The sequence below is a fragment of the Notechis scutatus genome, chromosome 7, assembly GCF_049901735.1.
Source record: "Notechis scutatus isolate UNSWTSFEM ecotype Mainland chromosome 7, rNotScu1.2, whole genome shotgun sequence".
In the NCBI taxonomy this organism is placed as follows: Eukaryota; Metazoa; Chordata; class Lepidosauria; order Squamata; family Elapidae; genus Notechis; species Notechis scutatus.
In genome coordinates, this window is record NC_142015.1 from 1377088 (window position 1) to 1390562 (window position 13475).

The 13475-nt window shown below is 47.3% G+C and overlaps 1 protein-coding gene across 3 annotated transcripts in view; it reads left to right on the forward strand.

The window, feature by feature from the left end:
- The window catches only part of SLC23A2 (solute carrier family 23 member 2), a 54555-nt gene extending 47890 nt beyond the window's left edge, over positions 1 to 6665 (forward strand). For all 3 annotated transcript variants that reach the window (XM_087969872.1, XM_087969873.1, XM_087969874.1), the window contains exons 15-16: positions 966 to 1061; positions 2374 to 6665. In XM_087969872.1, coding sequence (XP_087825998.1) covers positions 966 to 1061; positions 2374 to 2606 — 329 coding nt within the window. In that variant the 3' untranslated portion in view covers positions 2607 to 6665. The remainder of the gene's footprint in view (positions 1 to 965; positions 1062 to 2373) is intronic.
- The last annotated feature ends 6810 nt before the right edge of the window (positions 6666 to 13475 follow it).

Here is a 13475-nt window from a genome sequence, read left to right on the forward strand (position 1 = left end):
CCCTCCCTCCCTCTCTCAAAACAACAACAAACAAACAAAGAAACAAACAGACACAGATTGGAAAAGGGGGAGAGGAACAGTCCCACGCCAAGAAAGAGTGAAAACCAAGACATGAGGAGAGGCAATGAGAATAAGAGAAGGACAGGCCAAAGACAGGGCAGAGGGAGGCAGCATTTTCAATAGGCCAACCTTCAGTTGACTGGGGAAATAGCTCCATTGTCTTGAAAAAAGGGCAAAACATAATTTCATCAGCCCTGCAGAAGAATGCCAGGGCGGGCTGGATGCCATAGGTTTCCTAGAACTCCATGGGCCCTCCCGCATTTCTACGTGGGATTCGCAGGAGCCAGACTTTCCGAGAAATGGTAGGATGCTGGGGGCAGGAGGGCTTCTACCCTTCAGCAAAAGGGGAATTCTGCCCCACCTCTCGGTCAGGTTGACCGATTCTATTGGTTGGCTGGTTAACGGACTTTTGAGCGTCAAGAGATGGGCTGAAGTCCATCCTCCTCCCAGCGTCTCTGGGGCAACCAAGCTTCCACCTCTCTTGTACTGAGCCGTTGAAGAAAACTCCCCGCTTGTAACCTTCCCCAGAGATCTTAAAGGGAGGCTCCAATCTTTTATCCTCTGGGATCTCACCCTTCCCCAGTAGAAACAAATGGAGATACCATGGTTTCTCCTGGCGGGTGAGAAATTAAGGGGCAGGTGCTTCACAGTTGATGGCTGGTGGGGACAGTGGCTGCTACTGGGCAAGCCCGGGATTCAACGGGCATTTCAATAGGAAGAAGAAGTTCAGCAGGGACTCGACCGCCCTCTGCAGCTTTGGCTGGGCAGGAGGGGACTGGATGCCCCCCTGTTGCTATGAAACGGCTCGTTCCCCGTCTTGGCACTTGGTCCCAGCTTGCCTTTCCCTGTATGTTGCTCCTCCTGGGATTCTGACCGAAGCCGTTTCCCATCTTCCACCCTTCCAGGGATCGTCAGCATCGATCAAGTCCTAAATGTCTTGCTGACCACCGCTATGTTTGTTGGGGGCTGCGTCGCGTTTATTTTAGACAACACCATTCCAGGTAGGTCGTCCCGTTTGCCCTCTCTCTGCCCTGCTTCCAGCCTTTGCCCCCAGCGCTCCTTAGCAGGGGTCTCCGCCCACCAGGTTATTCTGGCATTTCATCGGAAGAAATGAAGGCATGTCGTACGGCTGGGGCAGTTCCTGTGTTTTGAAGCGGCACTTGTGTAAGCGAAGCAGTGGAGCCGCCTGTCTACGCTTGCCCGTTGCTTGCGTGGTCCAGTACCAGGCCTGGCCTGGAGGTTGGGGCCCCCCGTTATAGGACATAATGTGTGAAATTAAGATAAAGCCATGATAAAATATCCCTTACACGGAGCCGTAGAATTGCAACGGGATAGTTGTTGCCCTTCGATATCCGAGGAAGCGAACCGTCTTACCCGCTTCCGGCGTGGCTGCGGTGGGATCATCCCAGGGGCCTTGACACTTCCTGAGGGTCTCTGCTGCGTCCTCCCAGGAATGGGAAGCGGGGCTTTTGCAGTTAGAGCCGCGAGGAAGTTATTGCAATCGTTGAGTGGCCGGATTTTTTACCTGGGCTGCTGGGCATCCCCTTCCTTCCGCTTTTGGTTCCTAACTGCCGTGAGGTGGAATTGCCCCAGTTAGAAATAAAAACCCCACAGAGCCTTTTGGCTTCTGTCCAAAGGAGGCGAAAGCGGTGTCATTCAAAGGTATCGTTCATCCAAAGGTCAGGAGCGGCAAGGGTCTCTGCCACCCTGTTGCTGGGGGTGTTTGTGTGTGTGTGTGTCTTGTCTTATGGGAAAGGGACAACCAGAGAGAAGGGCGGCTTCTCGGTTCTGCTTCCGCTTTGGGCCTGGGCGGAGAGTGTCCCCTTGCAGACACCCCCCTGCTGGCACATGATTGTGGGGAGCAGGACCAGCAGCTCATCCCCCATCCCACTTTCAGCCACACCCGGGAGGAAGCAGCAGGGGTGGGTCTCCAAGAGGTCTACCACCGGTTCGGTGGGCGTGGCTTGGTCGGGCACCCTTTGCGCATGCGCAGAGGCTTTCCTCCTCACCTCCGGCAACCCCTGCAGCTTCAGCAGCCGACTCGCGACGATCGGCTGTGCCGCGCAAAGCAGCCGCGCTTCAAAAGCAGGGAATAAAGGTCATCATGGGAGCCCAGGCGGGTGGGTGGGTGGGCCCCAAGAGCAGAGCGGTGTAGAGAACCAGTTCGGTCTTGGCTGCTCGTTGGCGCTACCGGTACGCCAGAACCGGTAGGATAGCACCACGGGGAGGAAGCCCACCCCACCCCCCGTGGGCTTGTGTCTGCCTTGTTCACATCTTGTTGTTTTTGCCCCCCCCTTTATTTTCTAAATCCAGGAAGCCCGGAGGAAAGAGGGATCCAGAAGTGGAAGAAGGGGTCCGGCAAGGGCAGGAAATCCCTGGAAGGCCTGGAAAGCTACGACTTGCCCTTCGGCATGGAGTTCCTCCGGAAGCACCGGTGCTTCAGCTTCCTGCCGGTCAGCCCCACCTTCCTGGGCTACAGCTGGAAGGGCTTCCGGAAAGGCAGCAGCTGCGGGACTCAGGAGGACGATTCGGAGGCCGCCGTATAGCCCCGGCTGGACCTCAGCCTCCCCGGCGATCGTAACAGACCCTTGTGCAGTCCCTCGCTATTTTACTGTGTCGTATTGTATTGTATTTTTATTTTTTTTTATTTTGTATATTTGCATTTTTAAATTCTGGAACTTAGAGCCGAGGCGCAGGTGATTAAAAAGAGAGGGGAAAAAAAAAAAAGCTCTCCCTATTGTAGGCGGTGATCGCAATCTATAACGTCTCTCTGCAGTTACACGGTATTTTGTGTGGGAACATTCAGAAGGAGAAAAACCAGAATCCTTTGGGGATCAGATGCTTTTATATTTGGCAAAACTGCTTTTCCTTTAGAAAAACCCCCAAATAAGATGGTCAAATTAGCCTGCATGTAGCAGCGCTCAGGCAGGCCGAATTTACCCTGTTTGCAGGTTCTACATTCCATTTATTTTTAATCCTGCACCACCTTAACCCAAACCCTGCACAAGCCTTGGCGTTATTTATATAAACTGTTGCTGCAGCAGCAGAGCCTCTTACGGTAAATCAGGGCCTGCAGGGGGCAGGATTTGCTCCCATGACCAGCTGGAAGGTTGCAGGCGATGGTCCCGGAACACTGCAGGCCTCAGAAGGAAAGGGGGGAGTGGCAGTGGGAAGAGGGAAACTTCGCCCCCTTTTTTGGACTTTCCCCTTCCCGGCTGTATTAACAGCACAAAAATTACGATTCGGAATGCGTGAAATCCGGCTGGCTGGTCTCGGACCGGGGCCACCTCTTCAAAACTTTGGATTGTTCAGTGCTCCCCAGTTCTGGCTGCAGTGGATCATGGACCCCTTGCCCTGAATGCGGGAAGAGAGAGGGCCAGGATCCCTCCTGCTCCCGGCCATCCCTGCGGTGGAGGAGGAGGAGCAGGGGGGCTGGGGGGTAGGGACCTTGGAAGGGGGCTGCCATCCGGATGCTTTCCTTTACCCTGACGGCAGTAAGGCTGCGCAGCGCGTCAAGTTTGATTCCCTTTAAAAGGGTTTTGGGGTGCAGAGAGGCAGCTGCGTGGTGGGGGGCACGGTCCCAACTCTCGGGTGCTCTGGGTCAGGGGTCTCCAACCTAAGCGCCCTGGGGAATTCTGGGAGTCGAAGTCCTCCAGGCTTGAAGGGGCCAAGGTTGGAGACCCCTGCTCTGGGACCCTCCTTTGGCCTTGCTACTGAAATGCCTCACGGCTTTAGTGAAGAGACTCATTGCCTGTGGTACAAGTTTGGTTTCCTGCAATAATAATCATACTATTTATTAAGCGCATGAGTCGTAAAACAGCCCCTTTGTCTGCAGGCCTCTCGGTTTTCATGTTGCCAACCCCAAAGCAAGAGGCAGGTGGCATTGCCCTCCCCTCCTTTCCCCCCCAGGGTCCCTTGCCAAGGGGAGGAGAGAAGCTAGGCATGGCATTGCTGTCTGCCCAACAGTTTAACGGGTATCGGGGTGCCTCCGTGGGCCCCATCCAGTCTCTTCGTGTTGTGTTGTTGTGGGTTTTCCCCCCCCCCCCCCTGAACTGACCTTGGCTCTGATATCGTGCAGCTGTTGAAACCCTTGTAAGAATTTATTCCTATTTAATGTCCTCACTATAACAGCTTAGTTTGTAGATACAGGTGAGTTAGCTTTCCTGGCTCTCTCCTCTCCTCCCCAAAGGTAGCCTCCAAATTGTTCCTTTAAAAAGAAAAAAAGAAAAATAAAAAGCTGCGGGAAGATTTGTCAGGGAGGCATTAGGGGATTTTTAAGGCCAGTCCGCTCTGACCAGCTGCTCACGAATCTTGTTGTGGTTGGTAGCGAATTCTGCAGGGGGTTGTCGGTTGGCTGCTCAAGGGTGGCTAGTAGAGAGGAGGCCCAAGTGGCCGCCCGAAGGACCCCGGGAGCTTGAAGGGGGCAGATCAGAAACGGGTCCGTGGAGGGTAGCCACTTCCGGCTGTGTCTGTGGGAGAATTTCTCTTCTCTGCGACTCCCTTCCACAGTCTTTGGAGTCCAGCCTGCAAGAATGTCTCTCTTGATTTATTTTTGTTTTACTTTTTTTAAAAATCAGAATTCGTGCTCAGTTCTTTAAAAACGAGTCCTCCTTTGGCTTGGAGGACTGTATGACACTCAGACCTTCCGCATTCAGCTGGACCTCTTTCCGAGAAAAGCTTCCTTAGGATCGCACTACCAGGCTGCCACCGTGGGCATATTTACGTCAGGAGTTAACGCCACTGAGTGTAGCCACGAGTTCTGGCTTAGTTTAGAAAGACCAAGCTACATGGTTAGTCTCCCCCTTATGTTTAGGTGAACCAAAGAAAGAAAGAAAGAAAGGCAGAACATCTGCCCTGGGTTTGGTGGTGGCTGTAATCCTGTGAAATGCCAAAGCCCGGGCAGTTTAGGTTCACTACAGAAACAAAAAAAGGTTGTACGGCCAGAATATTGGAAGAATGTAATATATTCTGTTTTGGGACCTAGTCTCCTTTTTTATTTTATTTTTTTGCTAAAGCAAACCCCAAATAACCCCAACTGTCAAACAGTGTTATCTCTCACCCTTGCATGCTTCTTCCTGCAAGCTTATCCAAAAGTAAAAGCGCACAGTAAATAAAGCACGCAGCTACCACTGGTGAGACGTGTACTTTGAGCACTGCAGAATGACAACTGTGGCCCAAGGCAAACCTTAGTTGATCTGATTCCAGTCAGATGTCATGATGATCTGAGTGCCGATTTGTGCATCCCGCAGAAGCAAGGAAGGAAGGAGCGATTCCATCCGGTGTATTCCTCCTATGGAAAACACAAGGCCTTGCTTTTCGGAAACTTCCTCACACAGGACGCAGTGCGGGTGCCTCCAAATGGCACCTTAATCTTAGCTAATGCGGTGGTTGTAGTAGCCGCGTCAGCAGGGCTGAGAGCTGAGGGAAGTGCTTGGGACGTGCAGCGTTTAGTCTGATTTGGTAGATGGTGCAAGCGTGACATTTGTTGAGGGAAGCCCTCCTGCCCTCCTGAACAGCTAATTTTACTGTAAGAAGGCACTCTAGTTATCCTCCTACCAGGAAATGCTCCTGTCCTTCCGTGGCCGTGGAGCTTCCTGCGTAAGATTTGGAAGGGCTCCGTGGCAGCAATATTGAAGGCACTGAGATCCCAATTCCCAGGAGGTTCAGCATTTTTGCAGCTGTAAGAACAAACCGAATGTCAGACCTCAGAGATTCGGTTCGATTTTTGTTTTTAAACGTAAGCTCTTTTGGGGAGAGTTGGTAGCTGAATTGCAGTGTGTGTGGCTGGAAGTGGTTCCTCTCCATGGAAGGAGGAGGCGGCAGCAGCAGGAACAGGAATCTTAGCCAAGAGAAGGACTTTCCTTCCTGTATCTTTTCGTTCTTTGGTTGCTAAAGGTGTTGCATGGATCTGAGCTGCTGATCGATGGGCTTTTCAAATGCTGTGTCCCAACCGAAGCGTCAAGAACAGGAATGCCTGAATCCGTTTACTTAGGAGACAGCCTGAAATCAATGGATATTCCTTGGAATGAGGGTTGGGGGTGGGGGGGCAAAATGGGTCTATGTATTTTAGTTGGGAAAAAAAGGTAAAAGCAAGACACTTTGAATTGTGTCTGTGCATAGCTATCTGGCTTTCAGACACCCAAGTGGGAGAATGTTGTGTACAGAGAAATATGTAAAGGAAGGGGAAATTTATTTCATTTAAATTAAAAGAAATATTAAGGAACACTGCTATGTCATGTTGAAGATGTAAAGACAAATATTCAGAACAAAATAATTTGAAAAACTTTGTTTTTAAAGTAAAATATCATGACTGGGTTTTTTTGTTGTTGTTAAATTAAGTGTTTTGAAAAAAAAAAGATGTTTGAATGTGTTTTATAAAACGATGCCTCTTAAATTTATATTTAATTGTTAATTTTATCCATGGATAACAAAAAATGTATTAATCGGAATAATCTGTATCAGGGAACAAAAAGGTTTTTAAATTTACAGTTGGTTTTACACCATTTAATACTGACTTTCAGTGTGACAACTTTGTACATGAGCATTGCAGTATTTTGTTTCCATAAACTTTAAAAAGGAAAAAAACAAATAAAACCAATATCCAACAAGTGACATTTCCACCTAGGATAATAGCTATCCGACTTCCTGGGTGGGAGTGATATATATATGATTGTCATGACAGTGTCATGTGATGAATTTATTTCATTGACAAATTGCTAGCAATTGTGTATACTTTATTTACCCCTGTTTATACAGTGTCCTTCAAGGAAGAGGCAGGGTTTCTGGGTCATTCCCTCCTGTGAAGACTTGCAACAAATACCTTGGAGCACAGAGCTGGTCCAGACACAAAGCAAGAGGTGTGACCATCTCAGGTAGCGATTTTTGAACCTGACTCCCATTCAGGGTAGAGAATCCTGGCCAAGCAGGAACCGTCAGAATCATCCTAATCAGCAGGCCTCATTTGGAGAGAAGGACAGTTTGCCATGATTGGGCTCAGCTCCCGCCCTTGAGTCAACGTGGCTTGTGTAGGAGCACAACCCCCCAATGGACTGGACCCCATCTTAGTTAACGTGGGCCAGCACCCATAGTCTTTGGGGGACTTTCCACCTCAAGTATCCAGGTGTCTTGTGCCAACTCTGTTGATTAATCATAATATTTTTTTTAAAAAAAGGCAGATGCAAAGATTAAGCAGTTAGACCAAAACACATCAACCTCTTGCTGGTGGCACAGGCCTCCCTTTGAGCTTCTGTCATCTCTGTGATGCTGGTATAAATGTCAGGCTGTTTCCATGTTACAGCTTAAATGTTGGGCAACCCCAGGTTCTCAAGGCCTTTTTCTGTTTGTGACTGAGCTCCCCTTTGCTTTTCGGCCCAATCCTCACCCTGTGGGGTTCCATTCCTAGGGGGAAGCAACGGGGACCCGTTCAGAGCACAAATGGGCCATTTAGACGAGAGCAGCGTTTCACAACCTCAGCAGTGTCAGGATTGGTGGGCTTAGATGTCCTGCATATCAGCTGGGGAAGCCTGGGTGTTGAAGACTTAAATTCCCTGAGAAACGCAGGCTTAGATCATGGGTAGAAACTGACCATCTTCCCTGCTAAAAAGAACCCCAACCTTCCGTGTGAATGGGCTCTCTTGAAGCAGCAGGCCTGGACAGGGTGGCTAGGCCGTTTGCATCTGCACGCAGATTTGGTTCATCCTGAACCTGTTTTCAAGTGGCTGTTTCGGGATCTCACGAGCCGTCAGTTTCTCCCAGAGGCAACTCCTGCCTCTCCCAAGACTTCTGGGTCTCCAAGAACTCCCCCCCCCCCCACCCTCATGCTGACTCTCAGGAAGCTCCGCCAAACTCAGAAAACTCCTGGAGTCACTATATTGTGTCGTGTTTGTCCCAAAGTCGCCAGAGCCCTCCCAAAAATCACAGGGGAGGAAAGAATGAAATCAACATCAGAAGGGTCCCCATCAGTGTTAGCTTCCCTTTCACTTCAGTAAAATGGCTTCTTAGGCCTCAAGTCCATTTCGGAAGGGAAAGCCTTCCAAAGGCCTGGTAACCTCCATGGCCACTCCAAGGTCTGGTAAAGTAAAAAACCAAAGTGATTGTGGGGAGCCCCAACTTTTAGCTGTAAAGCGGATAACCATTGCTTGCCATTCGACGCAAGATAAGCCAGTGCAAAAGGAGCTTCTTGTTTTGCTTGTGTGTGGTTTTTTTCCCCCCAGTGGCTTTCTTGAACAATCATCATAATCAGTCCTTAAAACCACCAGTCTTAGGAGTAATTCTCTGTAAAAAAACAAAACAAAACACGGGGGCTTTGTTTTTCTTTTGATGGTGCCCATTGCTCACCTAGAGCAGGGGGTCTCCCAACCGTGGCCACTTTAAGCAGAGCTGGCTGGGGAATTCTGGGAGTTGAAGTCCTCCAGGCTTAAAGGGGCCAAGGTTGGAGACCCCCTGCCCTAGAGAACCTCCCTGGGAAGTTTCTTCACTGGTCTGGACAGAGGTTAGCAACCCATTGGGGGGGGGGGGCGATTTGCCTTTTGCAGTCCTGTCCCTCCCTCCTTTGCTCCGCAAGGAGGCCACCACGTTCTAGCCAGTATTTTGCTTCTGCCCATCGGTCTCTGCCGTTGCCATGCCAGCCTTGCTTTGAAGTATTGAGAAGTCACCTCCAGCAACAGCCAAAGCACTCCTGTTGGGGTTATTATGGTTTCCTTGTGGCTGTGATTAGTCATCCACACCTTACTTGGTAGCCGAAAATCAAATGACCTTGTGTATCGTCCAGCATCTGTTCAAGTAGTAAACCCACCTTGCTGCTGATTCAAAGTAGAGGGCATTCCCACCCACCCACCCACCCCCTGTTCATAACAGCTTTTGCTGTAACAAACTGTTTTTTAGACAGTGGGAACCTCCTCTTTCTCTCTCTCTCTCTCTCTCTCTCTCTCTCTCTCTCTCTCTCTCTTTCTCTCTCTCTCTCTCTCTCTCTCTTTTCATGAGTTTTCTGTGAATGACCTTAGCTACACAATCTCAAGTTAAATACCAAGTTGGGTGTTTTTTTTTTCTTTTGAGATGTGTGGTCCTTTTATTGAGATTTTTATGGGTTTTGTTCTGTTTTCTTTTTTCCTAACAATTGCTTTATTAAACGTTAAAATATTTAAAAGAAATATGTAATATTTGGACCAGATGTTGTGAATAATAGTAGATAAAAGCTATTTTATTCTGTATTTTTAAAAGCTGTTCGGTATAAATAAAAGTTGACATAGATGCAACTTTGTAACTGGATTGTGGTGATAATTTTGCAAGTACGCAAAACTCGACACTGGATCCAACCAGTTGTCTTATTGTCCCAAAACTGCTGAGAAAAAAAAAATGCCAACAAGCCTTAACATTTTAGACCCACCCACTATTAACCACTCAGAGGGCTGCAAAAGAGATGTTGGGTAAGCTTGAACTCCTGATCGATAAAAAAAAATGCAAAAATTCCTCCTCCGAAAGAGTTTTGAAAAGCAAATTGTTTTTTCTTGAGCAAAAGAGAGACAGCTGGTACTACATATAAATAAAAATACTTTATACCAATATAGAAATATGTTTAGCAGTACCACAGTGCTAAAGCATGGCTGTACTGTGTATGGAATAAAACCATAGTTGGGTGGATTGACAAAATGCATGAAGACAAAACCAGCCAATAACGCGATGAAGTGTGTGAATCGAATTTCTGCCTCTGCTGCATCCAGTGTGGCAAATGTGTTCGTGTGTGTTTTTAAGTAGGTCATTCTTGGGTTAATTACGTGGTTAAAACAATGCCATTTACTTGGCAGTCATAGGCAGGGATGGTCTGCCACAATCTATGCTGGGGGTCTCCAAATTTGGCCACTTTAAGAAAAGTGCACAAGGCACTTTTTATCACATGTGGTGGTCCTGTCCTGAAGCCCAAACATACAAGACAAAAATTAGACCTTGGTTACAAGAAATAGTAAAAGAACAAATAGAATTTGAACCTGAGCTACTCATGTTAGGAATATTTAAAAAGAAATATAGGGAAAAGATTAAATATATTGTATTACACCTATTAACTGCGGCTAGATTAACATATGCACAATGTTGGAAGCACAATAATATTCCTGCTGAGGAATTGGTAATTCAAAAAATCTTGGACTGGGCCGACATGGATAGATTGACTCTAAAATTAAAAGGTAAAGAAGAATCGGAATATCATGAAATTTGGGATATGTGGTATAATGGGCTGGAAAATAGGAAACAAAGAAGGTTAAGTTAAGATCATTATAGATAAATGTAAATAAATATATAGTACCATATATTAATGTAAATATTTACAAGAGATGGATATGTATAATAATGATGCTACAGTGCTGTTAATGTCATGATTGATTGTGTTTTTTAAAGTGTAAAAGAACAATAAAATTTATTCCAAAAAAAAAAAAAAGACTTGTGGACTTCGACTCCCAGAATTCCTCAAGACACCCTGCTGGCTAAGAAATCCTGCGAGTTGAAGTCCACAAGTCTTAAAAGTGGCCCAGTCTGGAGACCCCGGCCTAGACCTGGGTATTTTTCAACTATATTTCCTCCGAATGAACGCCGTCTCTTTCCAGGTACCTTCTGACTGCAGTACCTTGGACAGCTACTGTACATCTAGAGGCCACAGCATTTCCAGTTGCCTTCCCAACGTGGCACTCACTCTCCATGGGTTGGGCCAGGGACCGGCAACCTTAAACCCCCAAAAGAGCCATTTGGACCCGTTTCCCACAGAAAAGAAAACGCCACTTTAACAACCAGTGGGACTTGGTGGGCGTGGCCAACTGGATGCCACTCACTCCCACCCAGTCACATGACACACACCCCAGCCACGCCTACCCAGCCAGTCATTAGGGCAGAAATCTATCTCTCCCAGTCTCCCTGTCTCTCTCTCTGTCTCTATTTCTCTCTCCGTCTCTCTCTTTCCATCTCTCTCCCTCCCTCCCTCCCTCTCTCTCTGTCTCTGTTTCTCTGTGTCTTTGTTCCTCTCTCTCTGTCTCTTTCTGTGTCTGTCTGTCTGTCTCTGTCTGTTTCTCTGTGTCTCTGTCTATCTGTCTGTTTCTCTGTCTCTGTCTCTGTCTCTGTCTCTCTCTTTCTCACATACACAGGGTTTTTAATTGCATGGTCCTGGCTGCCAATCTTGACCTTTTAATTTTGTTTCTTGACACTCTCTGCCCAGTTGAAGCATCCAAAAGGGCGTTCTTTAGCTGTGCATGACAACCAAACTCTTCAATCATCCATCATTTGGGACAGAATCCCTTACAGGTAGTCCTCGACTTACAACAGCCCATTTAGTGACCATTTGAAGTCACGGCACTGAAAATAGTGACTCATGACTCATACCTACGACAGCTGCGGTGTCCCGGAGTGACATCATCGTAACCTTTTGCCACCTTCTGACAAGCAAAGTCATTGGGGAAGCAACTTTCCCTTCACAGCCGTGTTGCTCACTTAACTGCAGCGATTCACTTAACAACGGTAGCAAGGAAGGTCATAAAATGGGAAATCACTTTTAACAAATGTCCTCACCAACATTTTGGGCTCAATTGTGGTCATAAGTCAAAGACTCCCTGCATTTCCTGATTTGAACAGGAGATGTGTGATGACCCCGGGTGGGATACAAAACAAACACAGTCACAGAAACAGGTGAAGCCCCTTTTATTCCTTCACTTGGCTTCCAAGCTCCGAATATCCTTGACTGGAGACAAAAAAACTCCCACACAAACAGTTACAAGAAGAAGGAAAAAAGCAACACAAACCAGGCAAGATAAGGGCTGGAGGATGTCCACGGATAACACACACTGGGAAGGACGCCAAACTCAGAGAGGAACCATAAACGAGATATTTCCATGCTTTGTTTCCAGCGCTCGCCCCTACGCATGTCCTCCCCCATAGACCACGTCTCTCCCTTATCCTCTCCTCCCTTCGTGCCCTAGGAGGGAGAAGGGAAGGGCCTGGGTCCTCTTCTGACTGCCCAGCCGGCCTCTGCCCTTCCCCAGCCTCCTCCACATCCTCCGGAGCCACACCTCCACTCCCCCAGAGTCAGTCTCCACCAGGGACACGACAAGATGTTGATAAGGATGACCAGACCCCTTTCACAAGACAAGGGCCGCCTGGGCTTGACACAAGTCAACTGGAGCATGACCAGATGCATTTTCCTTCCTGTAATGGGCTATAAAAGTTGACAGATGACCTTTAATCCCTTTTTAAAGGAATTTGGGGGTGATTGTGGTGCAGGATTGAGGGCCCCTCGCTTAGAGATCATCCCTACTTTTTTTTTCTTTTGCAGAATGGATGCTGTAGGAATTTTCCTTTCGTGCTGACAATCATGGGAAGGTCCAAAGAAACCCACAAACCTCTCTTTATGGGCACAACTACTTGAAAGTCATGACTGGCTGCTTCCTCTGGCTTGTCACTTTTCACCAGGCTCACAACGGCTTTTAACCAAACCCTAACAGTCAGAACAGACCCGAAGTCTATTAAAACAACAAAGCTGTGAGACCCAGAGAGTTGGGTTTGCAGAACCATCTCCTACCCTTGGGCAAATCTCGGCCCACAGGAAGCCTTGGCATAGTTTATTTCTGAGAGTTTTTTCCAGGGAAACTGAGAAAGAGCAGCTCACCCACGCATCCTTTGCTTCATAGGTCATTGGAGATTTGCGTGTGTTTGCAACTTCAATGAGTCCTCCATCACATTGAATTAAACATGTGCAAAATGTGAGTTTCCTCAGCTGGAAAATATATTACAATTCATCCCCTTCCCTTTTTGGCTCCTTTTTTTCATTTATTCTGTTAATGTGCTGCACATTTACACATAGTAATTGAGTGCATCAGTGGCCTCATCCCATTTGATCATTATGAGTTTTGCATCTGGAACATCTGCAGAGGTTTCTGCATGAATTGTTGAATAGCGAAGTACCGGACCTAGCATGCTGGTTTGCAAGGAGATTCCTGGACCACAGCTCCTAGCTTGCCTAGAATATGAAAGTAGTCTATTCTTATGGAATCGGGGAATTCATGCGCTGAATCAAATGGGAAGACTTCACAATGAGTAAAAGAAACGTATATCTGAAACGATGAATTGAAATGATGACTTGAAACGATGAATTGAAATTACGAATGCGAAAGTGAATCCAGAGGAAAAATGTGTATAAAGATGTGAAAACAATAGGTAGAATAGAATAGAATAGAATTCTTTATTGGCCGAGGGTGATTGGACACACAAGGAATTTGTCTTTGGTGCAAATGCTCTCATAAAAGATCCATTCATCAAAAGTCATCAGGTCCAACACTTAATAATAGGCATAGGGTACAATAAGCAATCAAGTCATACTAGGAAACAGTCCATATGAATTGTAAAATAGTAGGATTGTAGGAAGTAAAATCCTGTGTGAAAAA